The sequence below is a fragment of the Scleropages formosus genome, chromosome 10 (genome assembly GCF_900964775.1).
Source record: "Scleropages formosus chromosome 10, fSclFor1.1, whole genome shotgun sequence".
Lineage (NCBI taxonomy): Eukaryota > Metazoa > Chordata > Actinopteri > Osteoglossiformes > Osteoglossidae > Scleropages > Scleropages formosus.
The window spans coordinates 26995103-27022351 of record NC_041815.1 but is presented as its reverse complement, the minus strand read 5'-3'; the positions used below and the strand labels follow the sequence as shown (position 1 = coordinate 27022351).

General features: G+C 49.5%; 1 protein-coding gene across 1 annotated transcript in view; it reads left to right on the top strand.

Annotated features, from left to right (window-relative positions):
- LOC108932153 (calsyntenin-2-like) overlaps nt 1–27249 on the top strand; it is a 223157-nt gene that overhangs the window by 161346 nt on the left and 34562 nt on the right. The window contains exons 3-7 of the mRNA XM_018748374.2: nt 3921–4116; nt 9564–9772; nt 12239–12388; nt 21873–22058; nt 23727–23984. Coding sequence (XP_018603890.1) covers nt 3921–4116; nt 9564–9772; nt 12239–12388; nt 21873–22058; nt 23727–23984 — 999 coding nt within the window. The remainder of the gene's footprint in view (nt 1–3920; nt 4117–9563; nt 9773–12238; nt 12389–21872; nt 22059–23726; nt 23985–27249) is intronic.

The window sequence follows — 27249 nt, the reverse complement described above, 5'->3', positions numbered from 1 at the left end:
GACTCGGTTTCCCCGGTTGAGCGGAGGGGGGGGGCTATGGGGATGTGCTCTGGAGCTCTCACTCTTCCCTTCATTCCCACCGAACCAAGTGGCTTTGGTGGGAAACCGATGGTGGTTTTGCCATTGAGGCCGCGGGGCTCATCCGTCATCCGTGGTCGAGACACGGATCCCTCACGTTGACGACTTATCAGTGTGTGTGGAAGTGAACGTGCACCACCGCTCCTGAAGTACAGCAGTGCACTTTTACACCACATTTACATTACATTTACATTCATTCATTTAGCTCTTGCTTTTATCCAAAGCAACTTACAGTGTTAAGCTACTTACAGTTATTTACCCATTTACACAGTGAGGTAATTTAACAGTGTAAGAGCAGGACTCCAACGTACGACACTGTTGGAGAGGTCAGCTGATCGGGTTCGAGCCACCGGTACCACACAAAGGAGCACTGATTTAGCACTCTTTCCACTTGCAAAGAGATCAAAATGGTTTAATGGTAGCTTGCTGGAGGTGTAGTACCTCGATCATGGTGCTTACCCTGAATTGGTACAGTAAAACCTACCCAGCTGTATAAATGGGGGTAAATCACTGTAAGTAGATCAGTTCAGTGCACTTCACATTGACAGGGATGTTCTGTAGGTGGCTGGTGTGACTCCGAAGGACACTGCCGAGAGCCTTCATTCCTTGAGTAGCCCCCCCTGCCTAGGTTCAGGTACGGCCCATGTCAGTGAACCGCTACGTCAGCTCCCTGCCCTGGCGCCCCCTCACTAGCGAGTTCTGGTCACCCTGAGATCGAGCCGTTTGGGAGGAGATGTGACAAACACCTCGACCCTTTAAAGAACCTGAATATTTTACCGTGTCTCTCGGAGCTGCTGCGTCCTCCTTGGTGCGTCACCTCACCGCCGACCCTGCAACGCCAGAGAGGCGCCAAGGAGAGCCTCGCTGTTCCCTCAAAGGACCTCGCTGCCACTAAAGAGGGAATAAATCTCCTTCTTTAATAAAAGATAAGGAGGGTTAATTACTTCATTACCCGCATCTAAATGACCGTGTCATTCCGTAACGTCAGCACCGCTAACACTGACCTTCTTGACCTTCTTGCCCTCCCACAGGAATTAATCCCAAAATGCACGTGTGCTGTAGAAGAGGTGGCAAAATATTTTTTGCATAACCTCCAGTCATTTCGCGGACCCCCACCCCGCCCCGCCCCGCCCACTCTCTCCCATCTGGCCCAACATTTTCAACGGTTTTATTTTGCCTGTAATAGATTTATGCTCGTTTCTGCCTGAACGGCGTTGCGAACACACTGTGCGGGACATCGGCCCCGGCATCTTACCGCGTCGGCCTTATCGCCTCCCTCGCACGCTGCGCACGTGGCGATCTTATTATTATTTTTCTATGCACCTCGCCACATTCCCTCCATTATGCAGCCCATTTAATTTCAATAAGTCATTGTGCAGGTGATATAAAAGGGGAAATTTAACCGGTGCCCCACACCGCACTCCACGTTGACTGCGGAGGGTAAATGATTATTTCGGTGCTCGGGGAAGAGGAGATGGGATTATAAGGGGGACGGGGAAAAGGGAGGGATGAGGGAACGAGAAAACGAACGGGGCCAAAGTAAAGTTGGTCTTATCAGGGGCGGCCAGCAGCGATACGCACACAAAGCGAGGCGCCAATCCAATTTACTCCTTCCTGTTAGCTTTAGCGCTATCGGTGCAATTAGCCGTCGCCGCCGCCGCGAGCCGCCATCAGAAACCCCCTTCAAGGAAGGAAGGTGGATGTAGATGTGGAGCTGCGGAGCAGCTGGTGGTTCGCGCCTCGATTGGTGGCGCTCTTCACGGCCCGTTCCGTCAGTTATTTTCCTTTGTTTTATAACTGATCCGTTCTCCTCTTCGAATGCGGCTGCCGTTGCTCAGCGCGATTCACGCGGCCTTCGCGATGGCATTGCTCAGGGTGCGGGCGAGGGGGTCGTCGCGGCCTTACGCTTACGGCAGTGTTCAAAAGTCTTAGGCACTTAGATGTTTCACAAAAATATTTGTTTTAAACGGTTTTTTAATGTCTTCTGCATTAGTGTCAATGGGAAAGAGCATATTTTAGATTTCCAAGCATTCCTTTTGCAAAAAGTTACAGTATTTAAGTAAGGGTTTTGTATGTCGTTAAAGTACACACGCACACTGTCTGAAACCACTTATCCCAGGTAGGGTTGCGCCAAACCGGAGCCCAACCTGGCAACACAAAGCGTAAGGTTGGAGGTGGAGCGGACACGCCCAGGACGGGACGCCGGTCCATCGCAAGGCACCCTAAGCAGGACTTGAAGCCCAGACCCGCCAGAGAGCAGGGCCCAGCCAAGCCTGCCGTGACCCCGCTCAGGACAAGCAGTTGTTGATGATGGATGGTTACTGAGCTTTGTAGGAAGTTTATAAATTAAGAGCATTATTTTTGGAATCATTCTCACTTTACAGCTTTTTTTCCCCAAGTGCCTAAAACTTTTACACAGTGAATTTTATCTATTTATCACATGCTTTTCTCCAAAGCGACTTCCAATAAACTTTATATAGTGTTACCAGCCCACACACCTTATTCACCACAGTGACTTGCACTGCTAGATACACTGCTTATAATGGGTCACTCATCTATACATCAGCAGAACACACACACACACTCTCTCTGTCGCACACACACTATGGGTGAACCTGAACAGCATGTCTTTGGACTGTGGGAGGAAACCCACGCAAACACGGGGAGAACACACAGACTCCACATAGACCGAGCGGGTATCACACCCACGTCCTCTCGCAACACCCAGGTGCTGCCAGACAGCAGTGCCACTCATTGTGCCACCATACTGCCTGCAGCCCAAGCTCTAAACGCTGTGGAAGTGAGTTGAACTGAGGTGGTCCTACACTCCTTTTCTGTTTGGGCCTCCTTTACTCTTACTATTCCCCTAGGATGGCATGTTAATAAGGGTTCGTGCCGCTCCAGACGCACATTCGACAAGGGTACGTCAACCGCTTTTCGCAATAATCTATATTCCGGTGATTATTCCTACAATGATTATTACTACACTTTTTGATGTACCCTCGAAACCAGTCAAGTGAAGGAAATGCTATTAAAAATGAATTAACGGGAAAGTGTTTGTGTTGAAAGCACATGCAATTGGGCTAGAACGGTGGCACAGCAAGTAGTGCTGCTGTCTTGCAGTGTGTGAGTGGAGAGAGAATGTGGGTTCAATCCACACAAACTAAGTGCGCATTCTCCTCATGTCTAATGTAAATGCTGGTGTTAGGAATCAATAACAAAATATGGAGCGCTGCAAGTTTTTACGATGAATAAACCAACGAGTACTGTAGGCAACATCTTCCCTTTCTTTAAAACTTTACATGACTTTTTAATTTTAATGATGCTCTTGGGTAATAAAAATAATAAAAGTGCTGCAGAGTATTTTTTTTATTATGATAGCCCTCTGAGATTGTAGCAGAATCTATCCTGCAAAATAATTTGAGGGACGTCTTTATTCCGAAGCTTTTTTTGGCCGTGCCTCCACTTCGGTGGTAAAAGGGACTTTGGATGTGAACAAAGGAACAAATTGAGTTACACACTCGGTGAGGTGTTTGCGAGTCGGGGCAGCTGTGCACTCACCTCGGGGTAGCCCAAGCAACGTGGCCTGCCTTGGGACCAGAAAAAATAAAAAGGTACTGGTGCTGATCTCACACGACAGCGAGGTGATGGATTTTTTGTGACCTTGTATATGTACATCCTTATACCCCGTGTGCCAGAACTACAGAGATTATGGCGTGTTGAGAGAGTAAGAAACCAAAGAGGAACGCACTTGCGGCAGGTTCTCGAGTCACGTTCTTTCCTCTGCTGTCCTCCACGTGAACCCCTCCTCTACCCCCAACCCCCCGAAACCCCCGCCACAGGTGAGATCTGCGCATTTAAGATCCACGGGCAGGATGCCCCATTCGAGGCGGTGGTGCTGAACAAGACTTCAGGCGAGGGTCTTCTGCGGGCCAAGAGGCCCATCGACTGCGAGGCACAGAAGGAGTACACTTTCATCATCCAGGCGTACGACTGTGGAGCGGGGCCCAGCGGAGCCAGCTGGAAGAAGTCTCACAAGTGAGTAGTGACCGGTTATCCCGGTCGGGGTCATGGAGGTCGATATGCAGAAAAGTTTGCCAATATATGTAGGGCAGCTGGTAGCATTAGAGCTGTTGCCTTTTGGTCCCAAAGGTAGCAGGGTCGAATACCACCTCCAGCTGTAGCACCCTTGAGTAAGGTACTTACCCTAAATTGCTCCGGTAAAAGTACATAGCTACAGGTGGTCCCCGACTGACGATGGGGTTATGTTCCGCGAAACCCATCGTAGGTCAAAAATATCGTAAGTCGAAAGTGCATTTAATACACCTAAACTACCGAACATCATAGCCTAGCATACGCGCGATGGCCATTATGGGCTTGCCGCCGCTGCCCAGCATCACGAGAGAGTATCGCACCACAAATTGCTTACCCAGGAAAAAATCAAAATTCGAAGTCTATCGCCAGCTCACCATCGTAAAGTCGAAAAATCCTAAGTCGAACCTCTGTAAGTCAAGGAGCATCTGTGTATAAATGGGCAAATAGTGAGTAGTTCAATATTGTAAGATGCTTTGGAGAAATGTATCTGCTAAATGAATATAATGGTATATAGTAATTGTAATAGCAATAGTAATAATGTGTATATATAATATATTCAGTCTGTTAAAGTCAGATATGGTGACATTGGACATTATCCATTAAAATTTGTAGAAATGTGTGAAGTTTGTTCGGGGGGGGGGCAAACTGTTGCAGACCAGTCTCAGTATTTCTATACTGTATCTGCATGGATGTATTTGATATATTAGAATTTTTTCTATACGCAGTCCTGTGCAGAGGTTTTTGCTAAGTGAGTACAAGTTAACGCAATCTCTGCAGGGAACAAATAAACTCTGACATATTTTTGCAAGGGAGGGGGTGGTGGCACAGCAGGTTTAGCCTATGCCTGCTCTCTGGTGGGTTTGGGGTTTGAGTCCTGCTTGGGGTACCTTGCGATGGACCGGCGTCCCACCCAGCCCCATGCCCCGCGTTGCCGGGTTAGGCTCCAGCTTGCCGCAACCCCACTGGGGACAAGTGGTTTCAGTCAATGTGTGTGTGATATTTCTGCAAAATTATATGGGATATATATTGTATACCATTGAGACCCTTTGTGTGATTTTCTTTTTTTTTTTTTTTTTGCTCACTTGAACCAAATTTATATTTAATGTTGTAAAATTGGCACGCATGTTAACTGTCATTTGTCACCATATGCCGATAAAACGCTGCATATTTTGATCAATGTAAAAAGAAAACAAAGCTGTTAGCAGCTCTAGCCCTTTAAACGATTCTGTTTCTGACTGTTTTGAATGTATTTCTTTTTCCTGAGCTGGGCTTTATGAAGATGTCAAGTCGCAGGTGCGAACGAGGCATGTGTGTGTGTGTGTGTGTGGGTGGTGTGAGCGCGTGCCGAGGAGAAGGGGCTGTGTGAACTTGTCCGAGGTGTGTTTTGGCTGCCGCTCATCGATCGGGCCCGGATGCGTATCATACCCAGGCCATTTAGCCCTCAACAGAGAGTCTTTCTCCACCGATTACTATCCCACACCTCCCTCCAGCGTGCGGCCGGCCGCTTGCCCACCCCCTCCTCCTGCTCCTCCTCCTCCTCGTCCCATCGCCTTGTCTTCAACCCTTCATCACATTCCCCGACTCGCCGCTCTCCTGCGCCCCATCAATAACCCCCCCGTGTGGGAGCGCGAGGCCGGTGTAATTCTCGCGGTGCGGCTTTGACAAACGGGTCGGTCCCGCCTTGTCACGCTCTCCTCGGAAGGGCTTGATAAACACCCCCCGCAGCTCCATACAGCCGCCTCGCTCACCTGCCCGGCACCCCGGGGCTTTTGTTGCAGCAGTTAGTCCTCCCGCAGCATCACAGGACCGTGTTTCGCACCTCTTTCCGGGAGATCAGGGCTCCTTTGATCACTCATCTCCACGGAGGAGCTTCAGGAGCCCATCGAGGTGGCACAACGAGTAGCGCTGCTGTCTCACAGCGCCTGGGTGGTGTGAGAGGATGTGGGTTTGACCCCTGCTCAGTCTGTGTGAGGGTTGCATGTTCTCCCTTTGTCTGTGTGGGTTTCCTCTGGGTGCTCTGGTTTCCTCCCACAGTCCAAAAAAAAATGCTGTTTGAGTTTGGCCATAGTGTGTGAGTGACACAGTGAGTGAGTGTGTGTGTGTTACACTGATGTACGGATGAGTGACCCAGTGTAAGTAGTGTATTTAGCAGTGTAAGTCACCGCGGTGAATAAGGTGTGTGGGCTGGTAACACTACATAGAGTTCATTGGAAGTTGCCTTGGAGAAAAGTGTCTGCTAAGTGTGTAAATATCTACATGGACCCTGGGAGGAGAAACATCTAGAGGTGGTCAATCCTTGTAGCCCCAACCACTTCATTAGCTCCCTGTCCATTGGTGTGGCAACAGATGCTGGAACAGGGCTGTACTGTGGTTTGGTGATCATGTCCAGCTGCCTTTAAGCTGTCCTCTATACACACACTCCAGGTCCCGTCCCAACATCAATCACAGGAGAAAGCGTCACCCTGACCCCTCGCCATCCATCGTGCTCTTTATTTACCTCTGGTTGTCCCAGACGGCTGTTTGTCTGCTGCGCCGACGACGTGGGAGCTGACCTCGGGAGTTCACCCATGACCGGTTCTCTGGGACCCCTGGAGAGCCGACGGCCGGGACGGTGCCGCAATGGGAGGGTGTGCTTTACCAGTAGGGTGTTGGAAGAGCGCCCACAGTGGTGAATAGCTGCAGTGTCAACATAGGACCAGATTCGACACACAGGCACACTCAATTTTAGATACACACAGATGTTCACACACCTACACGTACATACTCCTCAACTGTATGCATGCACGCAACACTCCAGCGCTAAACAAGCACATGCATTCACATATTTCTCATGCTTCCTGACAGACACACACACACACACACACACACACAGTGCTACATGCACGCAGCATACAGACACACATCAACACATGGACTCACGCAGTCAGAGGATGGGTGGTGGTGGGGGCGCTGTGGAGAGAGGTCCCTGCGGCCAGGGAGAAGAGGTAAATAGCTCTTGACAAGCACATAAGTGTCTCTCTCTGCTCCCCTTCATCTGCATACCCCCCCGGCGCAGCTCCGTCATCGCTCCCCCGCAGACACACGTGTGTCATGAATCAGCGCCTGGTACATCTGGCCACACAGAACCTCGGAGGAACGTCTTGCCAGACAGGGGAGGAGGGGGATCGATGCTCAGGAGGCTTTGACTTCATGAGGAGTTCCACTCGATTCCCTACTTCCCCCATGAGGCGTTTCTACACATTTCCGAAACCGATATGGATTCTGCGCACTTCTCCACACCTGCGCGCCGTCACACCAGATCCACCCCGGCCATCTTCTCTTTCGTCATAGTTTGGCTCATGCTGCGTTAAGTTCTCTGCCTCCATCACCCCCGTTTGTCCAAAAATGTGTCCAAACCATGTCCACTTGTCCAATGAATGCAAATTTACTTCCATTGTTTTCATTGAGCGGGGGGTGCGGTGGCGCAGTGGGTTGGACCACAGTCCTGCTCTTCGGTGGGTCTGGGGTTCAAGTCCCGCTTGGGGTGCCTTGCGACGGACTGGCGTCCCGTCCTGGGTGTGTCCCCTCCCCCTCCGGCCTTATGCCCTGTGTTACCGGGTGGGCTCCGGTTCCCCGTGACCCCATATGGGACAAGCGGTTCTGTAAATGTGTGTGTGTGTGTGTTTTCATTGACTTCTTTCTCTTTGCATTAAAGGTTCAGTTAATATAGAAACACTGACTACTATATTTACGTGTGTCTTGTTTGCAGCGTAATGGTTAGAGCTGCTGTGTTTAGACCCAAAGGTCACAGGTTTGAGTTTCACCACCAGCTGTAGTACCCTTGAGCAAGGTACTTACCCTCAATTGCTCCAGTAAAACTACTCAACTGTATAAACAGGTAAATAATTGTCGGCTGCTTTGGAGAAAAGTGTCAGCAAAATGAATAAATGTAAATGAGTCCTAATTAAATGTATAGTATGTAACAGCTACAAAGGACCTGGATGAGCTCAGGTGGACAGAAATACTGTATTATAGAGTAATTAATAAAGGGAAACTGCCCTATTATGATGACTGCTGAACTGTGTCCGTTTTAATGGGATTTGGTGAAATTTTACCATAAATGGGGGTCAATTTGGGGGCTCAGCAGTGTTAAAAATTCTTACGGTTTAATTTTATTGCAATGACGTCTTCAAGTTATGAGAATTCACCTTTGAAGGGTTTTTCGAGAAAAAAATCACTTTCCTAACATCGAACCCGCATCTTCTCGCATCACCCAGGCGCTGTGCCGACCTGCTGCCCTGCTGCTCTTCTGCTCTTCCCGAGCTACTTAAAGCAATAGTAACAAAAAGACCTTTTTCCCGGAAGATTCTCTATCCATACAGTCGCATCCTAGGCGGGAATGTATAGCAGCAGCTCACCTGTCACATACTTAGGCAGTAGAATAGGAGCCACATGTTTGTCCAGATGCGCTTGCGCAAACCCTGGCTCGGCTCGGCTCGGCTCGGCTCCTGGCACACGCATAACCCTCACGCCAGGCAGGAGATGGACAGAGAAGTACAAGCCCTGAGCTTTAATAAGACAAGACCGGCACTTGTGAAGAGTTTCCAGACCCCCAGATGGCCCATTGCTCGTCTGCCTTCTGTCACTGCTTGGCCAGCGCTCCTCACAGCCCTGGCGCGTGCGTGCGTGCATGCGTGTGTGTGTGTGTCTGTGTGTCTGTGTGTGTCTGTGTGTGTCTGTGTGTGTGTTTGCTTGCTTGTTAGGGAGCACATTCTTTCTCCACGCAGACGTACATCCTTGAGAAAGGCGAAGAGATGGAACACGCACGTCTTCCGCTCAATGTGAAAATTAACTTTGCACATTTTCCACCTCACACCCTCGGTGTGTTTTCCGGCCCGGAATTTCGCATCCCGACGCTTCTTTGCTTTGTTTAGATATTCCGAAGCGATTGCAGTTATTTTTTTCCAACACGGCGCTCTCATTGAAGGAAACGTGCACGCTTTTTTTAATTATCCCATTTCAGGGCTATAGTTATACTTTCATTGCTTTTTTCCCCATTTCCCCGTCTCAGGCATCCGCCCGTACAACTTCTGGAAGTTTCTAAGAGCCGAGAAGGTGTGTGCATCTGTTGTCCTTTGGGTTTCAGTCAAATGCTGGGAGTACGAAATGATTTATGTGCAGTCAGTAATGATTGAAGATCGTATTCACATAAACGTGTAAACAAAAAATGATCCATCGTGAAGCGGTTCGGCGCCACGGGGGGGTGGGGGGGGTCCCCCCAATCCTGGTATTGAGACTTGGCCCCAGGGTCCCTCCTTACTACCCAAACTGTGCTCCATTCTGACTCTCAATTGCCTCCTGCTGCCACTCTCTCTCTTTCTCTCTCTCTTTCTCTCTCTCTCTTTCTGCAGGGCGGTGGTGCACATCCAGGTGAACGATGTGAACGAGTTCCCGCCCGCGTTCCGGGAGCCCATGTACCACGCCGCGGTGACGGAGGGCAAGATCTACGACAGCATCCTGCAGGTGGAGGCGAGCGACCAGGACTGTTCGCCGCAATACAGCCAGATCTGCAACTACGACATCGTCACGCCGGACACCCCGTTTGCTATCGACCGCAACGGTCAGCAGCCCTCCTTCGTTTTCTCTTTCGTGTCGGATGTCCGGGGCTTTTTCCTCCCTCTATGTCCTTTCGTGTTCGTCCTGTTCTCGGACGTCGGCTTTCGGCCTCGCCGGTTTACGCCTTTTACCATCCGAGATGGACGGCGAGTCACAGGCCCCGTCCTTGTCATCGGGTCAGTGGGTTCCGCACCCCCCTGTGGCTGCTGTTCGAGGAAGTGGTCCACTGCTGATGGACAGCTGACTCTGTCTGACACCCTGATCCACATGGACAAGGTCGACTGCCGCCGAAGGCTCTCCCGCTCCGTAAACAAAATGACTCGCTCTTCCAGCCGACCGCTTGCACAGCTGCTGTTTACACCGCCGTCATCCTGGGAGAGTAGAAGGGTTGGATTCGGAGGATAAGCTTCTCCCCCGGGGCTTTCTGTATCTGGGCAGTGACCAGCACTTCCTGGGCTCAAGGGTGGGCGAAAACCATGTGGAATACACACAACTGCCAGGGAGTTCTTAATAAGGTACACACATGGGGTCCGAGTAGTGATGGACAACAGAATGAGGTATGAACAGAGTCCAGGAAGTGATGTGGAAAAAAATGAGATCCGAGCAGAGTATGGATAGTGGTGGAAGAAAGAATGAGGTAGAAACTGAAGGTGGATGGGGATGGAGGACAAAACGAGGTACGAACAGAGTCTAGAAAGTGAGGGAGGACAGAATGAGGTACAAATGCAGTATGGACAGTGATGGAGGCCAGAATGAGGTACTAATGGTGTAAGGATAGTGACAGAGGATAGAACGAGATAGAAATGGAGTACGGATAGTGATGGTGGACAAAATGAGGTACGAACAGAGTCTAGAAAGCGATGGAGGCCAGAATGAAGTACGAATGGAGCACGGATAGTGATAGAGGATAGAATGAGGTAGATGTGGTCCTGGTTGAGGACAGAGGTACAATTAAACACACATTTGACTAGAAACCTCCAGCCTTGGCGACATTCCCACTCTGGTCACAGGAGGCACTGCAGCCAATGTGTCGCCTTTATTAAATCTGAACATTTACACTGATGGGCGTGTAGGGCCAGCGGGGAAGGAGACGACGGTTCGGGGGGAATCGGAGCAGGAGCAGGCGGCTGTTCCACGAGCGCCAGCCGACGCCGTTTCCCACAGTTCCGCGCCATCTGCTGCGAGCCACGCGCGTGCGCGCGCATACACACGTTAACACACACACACACAAATACTGCGAGCTCCGAGAAGGCTCTGGCCCCTCCCCTACAATCTCATTTAGTGTTCATGTGGCTCGAGAGCATCTGTCGCCGTCGTGGAAAGAGGGGCTTCCGCTTCCGCCGAAAGGGGGTAAGAATGCAATTTAGCGCCCGAGCTCGGCTGTCAGCAGTCGCAGCACATTTCATCCGCTGACACGGATAACTTGATGTTCTAATTTAAAAGAGGGAAATTGCGTCTCCATCAAGCAGAAAGCGACTCACCAGCGCACGGAGGCAACAAGGGGTGAAATGGGAAGAGGACCCTCCGTTCGGTTCCGAGAAGCGCTGCGTCCGTCAAACCTGTCAGGCAATCAGAGCTTCGGCAATGCACGGCATGCTGGGTTTTATACATGTGGCGCTCTGGCCAGCTGGTGCTGTACTGGTTAAGGTCACTGATTTCTGTCAGGGGTTTGAAACCCGGGGACCTGGTCTGTCGAGGAGTCGAAAGAGGTCCGTGTTAAATATTTATTTTCGCCATCCGTGGCATAATTCCATGTAAAATAATAGTAATAATTTTCGGCGAGGTCCATAGCTTCGTTTGGAATGCTAAAGGGGTCTGTGGTCCAGAAAATATTCAGGAGATCTGAGTTAGATGATACAGTGGTTGAAGTTAGAAAAAACAAATAAACAAAAAAGAAATAAATATCTTCATTCCAGTTCTCACCCTATGAGATAAGGAAGACGTTTCCTTGAACACTGAGGATGAGTTGTGTCGAGAGCTTGGCGGAGCGCTGTGTCCAGACACTAACCCCATCATTCCTAATGAGTGCGGCTTCTGATGCCCCCCCCCCCCCCCCCAACACCATCCCATGGACAAGATTAAAAACAGTGTATTTAACCCTGGTTCCGGGTCTTTCCCCCCGGCTCCAAGCCGTTCACTCAACAGCCCTTCCCACTGCGCTCTTGTCATTCCAAGGCCTGTCAGCATCAAATATTTACCGCCACATTACCAGCCCTTTCCATTATATTACTTTTCTGCCAGAATAAAGCAGCTCAATGAGGTTATCAAGGTGTGCGCTTTCTTTTCTTCCCTGATGACTTTGTTCAGGCTGTCGGCGAATGCTATACATAACGCTCACCCAGCTGCTCAAGGCAACATCAGACAGTGCAGATTGTGCTCTTTGTTTCATGCAAAATGCAACGACCTGCCTTCTCCGCTCGTCTCCGAAATGCGAGTCAACGCAACGTCTTTATCCATCCGCTCCTTCAAGGAAACATCCGGAACACGGAGAAGCTCAACTACGACAAGCAGCAGCAGTACGAAATCATGGTGACGGCTTTCGACTGCGGCCAGAAGAGGGCGACGGAGAGCGCCGCGGTGCACATCGACGTCAAGCCCGTCTGCAAGCCCGGCTGGCAGGGTGAGTGGTCCGCCGCTTGACTTACGTCAGCCATCTTTTCAATACCCATCATGCATTTGCAGTGTGACCTTCTGCCTGGTCGTAGAATAATAGCTACAATAATGCCATATTCATCCGCTCAGTTGGACAGGGATGAGGAATAGTGGAATAATACAGATTACCAGGGTAGCCGACCTCTTGTATCCAGAAGGGGCACAGCGGGTGCCGGGCTGTGTGGCGGTTAGAGCCCCGCCTTGCCTTTGAAGAGCCTGGGTTTGAATCCCTGCTCCCGCTGTAGTTCCCTTGATCAAGGCACTTACCCTGAATTGATTCAGCGAGAGCAGCCTGCTGTATAAATGGCTAAATCACTGCAAAGTCAATTATCTACCATTATAAATCTCTTTGGACGAGGGCCTCAGATAAGTAATAGGTAGTAATAATAAGAGCTATCGCTCATGCAGTTGATCCATTTTTTCTTGGCTCTCGGCTTTTTTTCCCCCACACTGACCCGAAATTCTGGGTCTTGTGATTGCGATTTATAATAAGTGAGAGTCTGTAAGTAACCTGCCCCGTCTTTTGTTCAACAGTCACTAGTTGACTTTCGTTATCATGCCACTATTTATTGTTATTGTACCTCAAACCGCTACTTTTTATACGCTTTCCTCCTGGGTGACTCTCAATGCTAGGTTTGTACGCGAAGCCGATTACACTAATTTACCCGTGTATCCAGCAGGGTCCTTTTTAATGTATCAGTTCAGGGTGGGGTACCTTGATCAAGTGTGCTACAGCAGGAGCAGGGATTTAAACCCTTGACCTTCTGATCGCAAGGTGGTAGCTCTAATCGCTGCACTGACCAAGGTCTAATGCATCTATTTTAATTATGCCGACTGGCATTATTATGGCTGATTGTTTATATTTACACTGTTCGTGCTTTAATGTTTCACTTGGTCAAAACTGTCACATGCTGAGATGCTGCAGTTGTGTTTGTCCATCGTCGTACACTGCTTTTTAACGCAACGAGCAAAACATGGAGTAAGATGGTGTGACGCAGGGGCCGCGCCCCCCTTAACACTACTCCACGTCGACCGTGTCCCATGGGAGCTACCAGCACCAGCTGGTGTCTACATTTCCACATCTCGGACCGTCGCCCTCAGGAAGACCTCGCTGCGCTCTGTGAAAAGTATAGCGGACCGTCGTCTTCCTCTCGGGATCTGCGGCGCAGACGCCTCTTGCGCTGCCATCTGAACGACCCGCCGCTCGTTAAAGCGCCGTAACGCGCGCTTTCGAGGGCCTCGTTGTCACTGGGGAGCGACAGATGTTGCCAAACGGCTTTAACAGCGAGCACCTGTGTGACAGTTTAACAACAGGTGTGTGTGAATGTGAGTGTGTGCGTTTGCCCTGCAATGAACTGGTGTCCCATCCATCGTGTATCCTGCCTCACGCCCTGTGTTTCCGGAATACACTCTGGATCACCGAGACCCTCCACTGGACAAGTGGTTAAGCAGCGGGTGGATGGATGCACGCATTGAAGCGGTTTGACAGCCTTTTTATGAGCTGAAGTGCGTACGTATAAGTTTTTGGGGCGGCATGGTGGTGGTTCTTAGCTGGGTCCAGACATGGGTTCGAATCTGGCTCAGTCTCTCTGGCTTTTCCATGTTCTCTCTGTTCACATGAGTTTTGTACGGGTGCCCTGGTTTCCTCACACAGTCGAAAGACACGTTTCAGATGAAGTTGTGTCTCTAAATTCTCCTTTGCGTGCGTGAGTCAGCGAGTGTGTGCAATCACCCCGTGATGGACTGATGCCGTACCTCATGCCCTCTGTTTCTAGGCTACGTCGTGGATCTCCAGGACCCTGTATTGGATAAATTGTAATTGATGATGGACAGATGATGGACATAGGTATATGATCACTATGGAAACAGCTCTTACCGCGGTACCAAACTGTTCTGACCCCCTCTCTGTCATTGCCCCTCGAAAGAGAAAAAATAAAAAACCAGACATGAAAAGTTCAACCCTGAAGTACCATATCCTTTTCAAACAAATCTTACACACACACAACATAACCAGCAGGGAAGGCTGCTTTGTGTGCCGCGTGAAAGCAGAATAACTGCGGGAAAGTGAGCGGAGCCAAGGGGGAGTCGTGGCCCTTTATTGTGACCGTAGTGCCATTAATTTCTTTCCAGCGGCACAGAGTTAATCTCCCCCTTTGAAGCTGGTTTGTGCGGTTTATTTAAATTCATTCATTTATTTATTTATTTGTTTATTTGCAAATGAGGATTTAGACGCGTTATTACCAAGAGAGCAGTTGGCCCTGCAGGCCCTCATCCCCGTCTGCAAAGGGCAATCTGGCACCGCGCCCCTGCGGAGGGTGCTCTAAATGTCACCCGGCGCAGATTAAAAGCGGGTTGCCTCCATGCGGTACCACCGCCCCACCGGCGACACCACACCCGATAGGTTGTAAAGTGTGTCGGGTCGGTGGTCTCCACACGAGGGAGTGTGTCAGCGCCCGAGAAATTGACATTCACAGCCGGGTCGCGACCCTGCAGCATCTCTTATGTGGTTAGCGACTCTGTAGTCCCAGTGCCCCTCCGAGCCCTCAAATACGGCCGGCACCTCTCGTCACCTCCATCGCCATAGGTGACTGACCTAATGTTGGTGCAGCTCACCTGTCACCCTGGTTACACATCAGCCCAACTGATGACTCAGAGACGAGCAGTTGCATTGAAGCCGATGGCCTGGTTGGAGGTTAGAGCTGTCGTCTTGCACTTGAAGGATCTGGGATTGAATCCAACTTCCAGCTGTAGTACCCTTGATCAAGATACTTAATCTGAAATGGTACAGTAAAAATTACCCTGCTGGGTGAGTCATCGTAAGTAGCTCAGTGTTGAAGAGATGTTCCAAAAGCTAGTGTTTGGTAGAGCTCCAGGGAAACATCTAGAAAAAGTCACATGCACTGAAATTTCCTGTTGTGTCCAGAAGAATGAAGACACTGTATGGATGTGAAAGCTGGGCAGGAAAGACATGGACTCCTTTGACCTGTGATTCTGGAGGAGGCTTTGAAGGACACCACGGACAGCGAGGAAAACAAACAGGTGGACGTTGGATCAAATGAGGCCGGAATTCTCACTGGAAGTACAAATGACTGAGTTTGTCGCAGTTTGGAAGCATCGCAAGAAGGTTGGATTCCTCCAAAAAGAGGTGAAGCTTGGGGAAGATGGAGGAGATAGAAGAGAAGGACGAGCAGCAACCAGATGGATGGAGTTCAACCTCAGCAACAACAGACGCACCACTTTCCACACTAAGGACACAGGGGGAGGACAGAACTTTCTGGAGGATCTCTGAATTTCCACTCAACAGCACTCAGCAACAAGATTAGTATGCAAACCTAACACTCTAAGTTGCTTTGGAGAAAAGTTTAATAAATATATAAATTACAGAAGGAAAAAAAATGAGGTGATTTAAAGAGATGAGGACAGAATGGGGGAGAAGACACGTTTGAAATGGCACCAACAAAAGATCCAATGTGACGATTTCTGGCTTCGCTCTGTTTGTATGGATCAGTCAAGCAGGACAGAGTGGAGTGCACTGAGTCCTGCTGTCTCACACACACACACACACACACACTATTGAAATAGACCCATCACACTCAACAAGCACTTTTGCTTCCTTCAGAGTTGCTCCTCTAGTTTAACTCTCCATCCCCTTCTGGAACAGTGTCCTCCTTCCACCCATCAGCCTGCGCCGGACGGGTCATGGAAGGAGCCCTGCTTGGACGGAGGTCACTCGATCCCGCCCCTCCGCTCAAACCGAAACGTCACTCGGCGAGACGCCTTCCGAGAAACACCAAAGATCTGCAATCTCCTCGCGGCACGATTAAAGACAGAAAAGAGAACAAAAGTGACTCAAATCAAGTTGTGTGGGACTTGTCTAAAAGTTATAATCCATTAAATTGCTTTTTGTCTGTGGGCCAACCCTCGGGTTTCCACAGCTTTTGAGCGAGTGCGAAGGCGCACGCCGGGTTAACCGCAGCGCCGCTCGACTCAAAACAATTTTCAAAGAGCCGGTGCGATCGGAAGGCGAACGCGCCGCCTGCTTTCCGCAGAACCTCTTCAAAGCCGTGCAGATCGGAGGAGCTGATCGCCAATGAAGTCATTTCAGATAAGAGAGGGAGGAAGAATTAAAGAAACGGGGAGAAGAAATCGGTTTCCTTCCATCGGGTCCGTGTCCCCCGGACACTTTTGTTGTCCCGGGGGGTGGGTGCCGTGTTCCGCCTGAAGCAATCTCCGCTTCCTCCGACGCCTCTCGGTGTGTTTTGCTCAGATCCCCAGGCCAGATACGAGCCATCGGCAATCATGTGCGGCAAACGCACTTAACCACCCCGCCGAGGTCTGCAGCGAAACACCCAACATCCCCCCCTTGTGTTCCCCTCCCTCCGATTGAACCTCTGGACTCGTCCTCCAAAGAGGGCCAAGAACAAAAGCAACCAGCCTTCCCGTGCACCTTGGGGTTCAAACCAGCAACCCAAGATGCACGGGACTGAAACAGGCCAACGATGCCGGGGTAACCTTTTCAGCGTCATTACACAGCGTCTCCCCGTGTTACGAAAGTTCGAGTTAAAAGGCACATTTCATTTTTATTTATAAATAAATAAAATATATTTAAAAAAATATTTACTAATTTTTCATAGGATTTTCTTTGCTTGCCTGTTTTCTGAAATTTCCATTGTACTGCCTGAATTCAGCTCAGTTACACAGTGTTTGCAACTCTTCTGTGATCTGGTTTCCCTACATGTGAGCGATCAATACCGGTACATTTTTGTGGGATCAGTCGCTTAACAATCGGCCATAATTTGGAATTAGTGGAAGCAAAGGATTTTAGTTTGAGTGCTTTTAACTTTGTTTTAACTTTAATGCAATTGACCGTTAATAAAGATGTTAAAATAAAAAGTTAGAGTATGTCTCAGTGCATAATAGCTTTATCCGAGACTTTTACGGAATCTAACTCTTGAACAAGCAGAGGAACCTCTGTCCTTTTAACCGTTTCTCCCTGCCAGCTGACAGATGTGGTAACCTGGAGGATGAACTCAGTGGAGCGGGACAGCGTTCCCGTGGCAGCACCGGTGTGTTTTGTCGGTCCCGAACCCCATGTAGCTCAGCTTAGCCCCTTAGTCCTGGTCCCTCCCCACAATGCAATGCAACAGTGCCAAGACCACAAGTCCTACCGTACAGCGCAACGGGACCCTGATGGAATCAGGATGTCTTTCTGTGCGTGACCGCAACGGGGCCCAGACTCACTCCCATAATGCCATGCGGCAATTTGAGGACCAGGAATCGATTTGCACAGATGAGGGAGCACCGGTTTCCCTAAAACAAAGCTGTGCTGAGTGTAGGTGGCGCAGCAGGCTTGGCTGGGTCCTGTTCTCTGGTGGGTCTGGGGTTTGAGTCCCGCTTGGAGTGTCTTGTGATAGACTGGCATCCCATCCTGAGTGTGTCCCCTCCCCCTCGAGCCTTGCACCCTGTTTTGCCGGGTTAGGCTCCGACTCACCGCAAGTCCGCTTGGGACAAGCGGTTTCAGTCAGCGCGTGTGTGTGCGCGCACTAAGTGTCCTCTCAGGTCACTCTTTCCTCGGCGCATGTGAAATATGCTGCGGGGAGGAAAAGGCGATGATGCAACCATTCCCGTTCACCGGCAAAGAGTCAATCCAGCGCAGCCGCATGTGTTGACCGTCCGACCGCCTCCCGGCAGCGCAGCCTCCTGAATCAAAGCGGAGTGGATGTAACTCCTGGAGCCTCCAGCTCGCAATTTACACTCACATAACATCAGTTTCCCAGCAGAAAACCTCCAGATTATGGTGCTGTAAGTATGACTCTTCAAAGAACATAAATGTTGAGTTTTTTAAACCAGGGATCATCGTTAGTAATGAGTCTATCCAGTTTAGGGAATGTAGACTTTCCGTTAAAAAAAGCGAAATCCAGTTCATCTTTTCATCCGACTTTGTCCCTTGTTGAACCTGCCCATTATTCAGAACAATGACAAAACTGCCGGGGCCTTTGATTCCTTTTCTGAACCTAAATTTTCGCTGCAACGAAACAGCCGAGCCTGCTGAGTACGCAAACGCTGGCACTGAGCATGATGGGAGTTTCTCGCTCATAGTTACATGTACATTTTTAGCTGACACTGTTCTGCCCTCAGCGCAACATACTGTGCATTAATTTACCCATTTACATAGCATGGTAATTTTTACTCAATCGGTTCACCGTGGGTATCCTGATTAAGGGCACTGCAGCACGAAGCAGGATTCAAACCTGGGTCCCTGAGTGAAAGGTCCCACCTGCGACCACTACGTCACCTGCTGATCCCAGTTTAACAAGATTAAGAAGAGCACCACTCCTAATAGGGCCAAAGGGAAGAGGGGTGCGATTGTGGGATGGGGAGCAGCTCTCTGGCTCCTCTTGGTATTACATATCCGCACTCTCCGAACTCACACACGCATCTTCGGTGACTCCGGCGGACTGTTTTACCGCATGCATTGTTCTGTCTAATGAGCTTTTCCAGAAGAGTAACTCGAATGAGAAAACTGCGGCTTCTGTAAGCGGTGCAGGGATAAACACAGGGACCCTCAGTACCCAGCATGCTCTAGCAGGGGTAACCTTAGTGCACGGATGGCGGTGCGATGCCGAAGGCCACGCGTGCGTGACAGCAGTCGGGCGACGCGTCCTCTCGTTTCCATCGGGGACGCATCCGGATGCTCGCGCGAACCCTACGTACCAGCGTAAACGTGTGGCTCCGCACGCTGTCCCTGTGCAAAATAAATCCCTCCATTCACTTTGTTATAGTTCTCAGGATGTATGACAGTAATAAGGCGGCCAGTAGCCGCACGGGTACTGCTGCAGTACAGGACCGAGGACAAATAGTGCTGCAGGTACCGTGGCGTAAGATGAGGCCGAGCATCCACGTGCAGTTGTCATAGTGATGGCAAAATCGCGATCGACATTGAGAGTGTAAATGTCAGTGGGTGTTACAGATGGCGGGGAGCAGGGCTTTCGGCGCCTTCACCATGCCGACCAGAAGCCCTCGAGAAGAAACAGACCTTCATCGTGACTGGAGAAGGAAACCTTTCTTCTTGGCCGTGCAGCTCGGGTTTTTTAATCTTCCCCTACTACGTGTTAATTCTCGGCCCGAGTAAGGCTGCTATCGCAAATTATAGTGGTGATACCACGGTGTATTGTGGGGAGTGTCCACCTCCATGGCCACACGCTGGCCAGGCGCTCCTGGGAGCGGGAATATCTTTTGCTGCAATCCGGATGAGCGCAGCATCCTGCCGTGTTTCTTAAGTACAAGTTAAATTATTTATACGGGCAACAAATGGAGCATTTAGTCGCAGTCTGTCTGCAGGACCGCCAGGTCGATGGGTGAACCCCCAGCTTTTGGGTGCTTATTCCCAATAATTTACATGGTGGGACAAATACAGCTTGTCCTCACGTCTGGACAGCTGTGGGAAAGGGGGTCTAGTAAAGCAACTGACCAGAATCATACACGTGATTTTTTAAAATTTATTTTTTAATTTTTTTAAGAAATAATTTTTTGACGCACGCGAGAGGGACCACAGAGGCCACAAAGAGCGGCACCATTCGAAGCTTGTGGCGCTGCGCTCCGTAGCAATTCCGCATTTAATAAATACATTTCTTGTGTTGTTTAGAGTTTTGTCCTTGCAAATTGTTTGAAATATTGAGATATTCACTTTTTAGCAAACTTTAATTTTCCCCAATTGTGAAACTGCGAGGGAGGAAAATTACCATTGATCTTAATGAGGGAGATGGCTGGTGCCAAGACTTATTTCGATTCCTTCCAATTCTACATTTCCAAAAAAAAATTTGTCGCGTGGTATGAGAGTCGTGTGCTTGAAAATCACTTGAGATAGTAAAATAAAGTGATTTTGAAACTTCTGGGAGATACGGTAAATCCACAACTTTACGAATTTTGGACATAAGTGACAAAATTTCGGTTCATGCGTCGGTACTTCCCCATCAATTTCCCACATCGGTGTGTGTACTTTGTCAGTCATACTGCGAACATCCCGCATATCTAATACGTAGATTATATCGTGGAGGAGGTGGGTCATTGTTTCATTTATTCGTTTTCATTAAGCGCTTGTCCTGCTCAGGGTCGTGGAGGTCCAGAGCCTATCACACAATCACTGGACACGAGGCTGCGGGTGTACATCCTGGACCGGATGGCAGTCCATCACAGAGTAGCAACGCACACACACAAACTCACTGATAAATTAAATGTTGTGTTGTATATTTTGTTCTCTTCTTGGAAATCTATGTCGTTTGGAGAAAAGCGCCTGCTAAATGAATACATGTAAATGTAAGAGTTTGCATGCTCTCCCCGTGTCTGCGTGGGGCTCCTCCGGGTCCTCTGGTTTCCTCCCACACTCCAAAGACATGCTGTTCAGGTTCACCCGTACTGTGTGAGTGACAAAGAGAGTGTGTGTGTTCCACTGATGTATGGATGAGTGACCCATTGTAAGTAGTGTATCTAGCAGTGTAAGTCACCGCGGTGAATAAGGTGTGTGGGCTGATAACACTCCACAGAGTTCATTGGAAGTCAGTTTGGAGAAAAGTGTCTACTAAATAAATATATATAATACACGCAGTGAAATTTGTCATGTTTTCACGTAAACACGGGTGTCGTGCATCACCATATATCATTCAACATACTTTTGGCTTCACATAAATGCTATTTTAGGTACACTTGGATGGAACGGATATTCAGTAAAATGAAACACCTCCACCTCCCAATTAGTGTGTTGAGTGCATGATATACGGTATAGTTACAATATAATGTCGTGATACACAGGAGCGGCGGAGTGCGGTGGCGCAGCGGGTTTGGCCTGTGCCTGCTCTCGGGTGGGTCTGGGGTTCAGGTCCTGCTTGGGGTACCCTGCGATGGATTGGCGTCCCCTCCTGGGTGTGTCCCCTCCCTCTCCAGCCCTGTGCCCGGCTTGCCACGACCCCACTTTGGATCAGCGGTTTCAGTCAATGTGTGTGTGTGTGTGTCTGTGCCCACTGGAGTGTCTAGTCACTAGAGCTCTTGTTATATGTGGGTGGGCTGTAATACCCGGGTAAGGATGAAGGAAGGAAAACGCAGCCTGCCAAATTTTGCAGGGGAAGCGTTCGTTCACACGGGGCCGAGCTCGGACCTGCGGTCGAGTGCCAATCGCGCCTCGCCCGGCTCCCATTTTCACGCACTCCATCTGTAGATGGGACAATGCGAGTCTAATTAAAATGTGCGAGGCGTTGTCCTGCCTTTGAATCCTTCCCCATGGCATGCGCCGTTTCCCCACGCCACTCCATGGGTGCGAGCCAGTAATTTGGCCAAGGTTTGCAGATGGGGGTCTAATTGTGCGGCTGCGGTGCTGCTCCACAGAGCAAGATGTTCAGCTTCCTGGATGCGCAACCTTGGCTGCCTGCGGCCGATTAAACGCCTCTGTCTGCTTTCAGGCTGGAACAAGCGGGTGGACTACGAGCCAGGCACCGGCAGCAAGCAGCTGTTTCCCAAGATGCACCTGGAGACGTGCGACGGGCCGCTGTCCTCGGTGCGTGCCACCGTGGAGCTGCAGACCAGCCACATCGGCAAGGGCTGCGACCGGGAGACGTACTCGGAGCAGTCTCTGCAGAAGCTCTGCGGTGAGTCCCGGGGATCGGCACCGGATGCAAATGAGTGACCGCTGTGACCCGCTCCGTTCACCACTGTTCCTCCCGCAACACGGCACTATAACCTGAACCAGAAAAAGGAATTTAAAGTGTAAATTATACAAGCGCCAGTGCAGATATCTGTACGTATCGAACCCCGTAACGTCTGAAAGATTTATAACCCTGATGGTTTGCCCCGGGTTGTGTCGGTCGCTGATTTCCAGCCTATACGGGTTTGTTATGTGTGGCGCACTGTGTCACACAAGGACCCATGGTGTTTGATGGTCTGAACGCACGGTCCATCGACTACCTGAGAGCCACCTGCGAGTGAACACATTGCCCCCGAGACAAAAGTAGCCCCACCGCATGCCCAGACCTCGCTTCCTAGCCAACGCAAGGCCCGGATTCCGGAGCCGTGCTGCGTGCGATCACATGCGGTGCCTCGGCGAACCCGCGGGGAAGTCGCAACGGTGTTTATGCTAAATACCCACCATAATGCCCCCGCAGATGATCGAGCGAAGGGAGGCCTAAAGTGTCTCAGTAAGAGCCCTAAATGTCTCCAGATACCCTCCTCTAAATGCATGTCTTTTCCCACTAATTCCGCACGCGTGCTTTACCGCTAAAGAGCCTTCCACAGCTCCATAATCATTATCTAATACAAAACAGAATAAATTATAATTGCTTTTTTAAAGCACAATCAATTTAAGATAATGTGCAAAGACGGAGAGAGACGGGACGCATAGGAATCGGCCGAGAAAGAGCGCAGGATTTCCTCCTGCATTTATCTGCCGGAGCGCTCGGCGAGAACGTAATTAAGTCAATAGCTGTCTCCTGCCATAAATAACGCGAGCGAAAAAGTGCTCGGAGCTGGAATGGAAAGAAAAGCAAACATTTGCAGCCCAGAGGAGCGCGTTTCGCTTTTACGGCAGAGCGTCGTCCACTTTGCCAAGTTCCCACTTTCGCGTTCTCCCACTCAGTTCTCATCGGCTGAGTTAGTCTGGACTCATAATACACATGATAATATTCATAGTATAACCTCCCTCCGGCATGTGTTGTGCGTGGAGAGAAGTTTCGGACCTCGGAGAGGGGCAGAAAATCCAAAGGCGTCCTTCCAAAAGCCGCGTCGCACGTCTTTCGCTTCTTCCCAGAATGCGTGCCGACACTAAGAAAATAATAAGTTTTTCAAGAAGTGCCCACAAGAATCAAGAAAAAGGACAACTGAGTAGGTGGCAGAGTGAGACAGGAGACAGGCTAAAGTGATTTCATTTAAGTCAGACAAATCTGTTTTTCTCGGCAAAGCCTCTCGGCTTCAAATCTCATCGCATCGCACTTCCAGCAGCCCACGTGCGCGTGCATTGTGGGTGTAAAATCTATAGGCCAATTTCAGAACGGAGTCACACATCACCTGGCCATCGCTAGGCTGCCTTTGTTGCCATGGTTATGGTACACGATGCCTCGGCCGAAGACCGGTGAGGGGTGCATTCGGAAGTTTGTGCTGGATATCGATACTTGCGCACATGATGATTTATGGTCAAACGCAGCGATCTTACGGTCATTTTTATTTTAATGTGGTCACAAATGTAGCACAGCGTTTAGCAAGAGATGCTGGTGTTTCGTAGCTCAAGTGTTGCCACCCTGGGGTTGCCGTGGCGATCATTTCAGGAGCATCGTCGGGAAGCACGGACCTGCTCCCCGCCCCCAGCGCCTCCACCAATTGGACGGCATCCCTGCTGACAGACAGCGGGCGCGACAGCGACCTCATCTTCCGCTTCGATGGGCGCCAGGCGGCCAAGATCCCAGATGGGGTGGTGCCGCAGAACCTGACGGACCAGTTCACCATCGCCACCTGGATGAAGCACGGGCCGAGTCCCGGCCTGCGGGCCGAGAAGGAGACGCTACTCTGCAACTCGGACAAAACCGGTAAGTGGGAGGGAGGGGCCGGGGTGTGGCCAGCTCTAAGGGGGCGGGGCCAGCACATCTGTTAACTTTATATTATTACATAACTATTCTCGATGCAAACTTTTACTTACTTTAAAGCAAAACGTGCAACGTACAGATGCGCTTCTTTGTACACCCACTGCTTTACCGAAAGAGCAAAGACGTCCCTCATCGGGGTGTCTGGCATCTGGGTGTCGATGATGGGATGTGCCAGCGTCCCGGGTCTCCCAGCATCCCGGGTCTCCCGTCCTCGTGAGGTTTTCTAACCGCTCCCATGGGATGGGGGCGAAGCAGGAAGCAGCTCGGCAGAACGTGGCCCATCCATCACGCCCAGCAAAGTGAAATAAGAGCAGAAACACAAACACCAGACATGCAAATGCAAGCAGACCCTCCGTATTTAATTATAAGGGAGCGAACGCAGCTTTCTTTGTGCCGCTGCTGCAGTGTTGGCGCGAGCGAACCCTTTGTCTTAAACACGCGACACGTCACACTCCGCTAAACGATCCAGAAGAATTAGCGAAACAGAAAACCGTATGTTCCTTTCAATGCACTGTTATTATTCTTTATATAGCTGACGCTTTTGCCCAGTGTCGGGATTGTACATTACATTAGTGCTTTCGAGAGTACAAGGTAGCAATCATACGGTGACAGTCTGAGATGAAGTACAACACGGCGGTTAACAGCCTAGGGAAAAAGAGAAAAATTACAACATCAGAATGTAACAAGATCAAACTATTACAACATAAACTATTAGCGAGAGCACAGTGAGACTGACAGATTAAGTAAAGGCCAGCGAGAGACACAATGAAGTGCAGAGGCTAAATGGTGCCGAGGTGCCCTGACGTCTTGGAAGGTCAGGAGACCTGGAGAAGACATGGTGTTAAGTGGAAGCGCATTCTGATGATTGGGAGCTTGGAGAGGAGCAGGAGATCCTTTCTAGGGCATTTGGGGGGAAAGAGGAGGTTGTCAAGAGGGAGTGTTGAAGAATATGTCTAATAAGCTATAACTATGCATAACGTTGTGCTGCCAAATAGTATAAGAGGCTTCATAAGCTATATGATTAAGTATGCTTAATGCGTGGCTGAAAGGCCATGAGCTATAACCTATTAGTCTGGCACCGTACAGAAGGAAAACAGCTTCTTGCGAAGCTGCTTACCTCAAACCCGCTGCTGTAGACTGTGAACGCGTAGCTCGAGTAAAAGAACAGCCGGAATACAGCTGGTCCCCTACTGATCAACTTTACCGCGTTAGTTCCTTAACTCAAAAAAGTTTGTAAGCTGAATTGTAACGCAGAGTGGGCCAGGGGTGCGTCGTCGATTCCGTATGCAGGTACTTGCGTAATGTGCACTGGTTTCCTATAGCTGCCCGGATCAAATTTGAGATCCTGGTTATTCCCTACAAATGCATCAGTAGATCTGCTCCCAGATATCTACAGGACTTGATCATCCACTACACCCCAACCAGACTGCTTCGCTCTTCCGCATCTGGCCGCTTGGTGGTCCCACACACGAAAGGTGAAGCACGGAGGTTCTCGGTTCTGTTGCGGTGGAGCAACCTCCCCCTTTCACTCAGAACTGCTGAATCTCTGTCCACATTTAAAACGGGTCTTAAAACTCACCTCTTCCAGACCCACTTCTCCCATGATCTCTTAAGTTCATGTAAGGTGTAAATGTTGATGCACCATAACTTTAAGATCATGCGGAATCATCGATATTCCGACAGTTTTATGCAGCTACTCGTGTGATAAACATTGGTTCATACGGTGGAAAGAAACAAACTAACTGTACTATGGGCAGCAGGGTGGCACAGTGAGCAGTGCTGCTGTTTCACAGCACCTGCGTGGTGCAAGAGGACGTAGGTTTGATCCCTGCTCAGTCTGTGTGGAGTTTGCATGTTCTCCTTGTGTCTGTGTGGGTTTACTCTGGGTGCTCTGGTTTCCTCCCACAGTCCAAAGACATGCTGTTGAGGTTCCCCCACAGTGTGTGAGTGACAGAGAGAGAGAGTGTGTGTGTTCCACTGATGTATGGATGAGTGACCCACTGTAAGTAGTGTATCTAGCAGTGTAAGTCACCATGGTAAATAAGGTGTGTGGGTTGATAACACTACACAGAGTCCATTGGAAGTTGCTTTGGAGAAAAGAATCTGCTAAAAATGTGAATATACTTAAGAATCACACTTCTGCAACTAAGTCTCTCTTTCTCCTAGTGTAATGAGCACATTGTATTTTCTGTGAAATACACATCACTTTGGAGAAAAGCTTCTGCTAAATGAATAAATGTAAAACGGTGATATTGGACTTACTGCACTCACGTTGAGAATCGCCCGTCTGCGTTTGTTTATCTCTGTCTGTTGTGAGATGCACTTTTGCTTGCCCCATGTTGTACAGGTCTTTGGAGAAAAGTGTCTGTTCAGCGAACAAATGTAAATGTCAATCTGGACAGCTAACAGCTCCAGCAGAGGGGTTTGTTGTACGGGAGCAGAGCAGTGCGGCAAAATAATTGTCTCACGCTCAGGGACTGTCTCGGGTGAGCCGGGATGCCTCGTGCACAAGGCTGGGCGTCCTGAGTCCTCTGGCATATGTATTACTGACACTTTGTAAATAAGAAAGCAAACTAAAGACCAGGGTATTTGTGCTCATCTGTGGCTCCATGATCCCTTATTTTGCCCCACATAGAAAAAAAAAAAGAAATCACTACTACGGAAAAAGTGTAATAATAAGAAAGAAAAATATATGAAATATTAAATTTTAAAAAGCAGTGTATGTTATTTACCTTGAAGTGCAGACAAGTGCACATCACCTCGGAGCTGGAGGTATTATATGGAGGTGGAGGCTGCGCTTCAATGACCAGCTCAAAACTGGTGGACGGAGAAGCCATAGGATCATCTACAGCTTGTTCAGCTTCTGTTTGCTTCTGGGATCTTTTTCAAGAACTCGAAAACTCACTATTCGCAATCGTGATCTGTCGCAAAACTTTGGCCCGCAACTCAAATCAGTTTGCTAGGTCTCCATGAAAAAAAATACAAAATACTTCCCAGAAAGGTTCATAACAGCAAATGGTTCATAACTCAAATGTAAATAAGTCGGGGACCCTCCGTGTTTAGAAAGAAGAAGAATGAGAGGAAGAAAAGAAGTGTGATGAATGATTTAGGTGAACGGAGACTTGCCTGCATAAGGTGGGTCCTCCTAGATAGATCTTTGGAGAATATTGCGCTGCTATTTCTCAGAAAATGAAGATTGATCGTATTG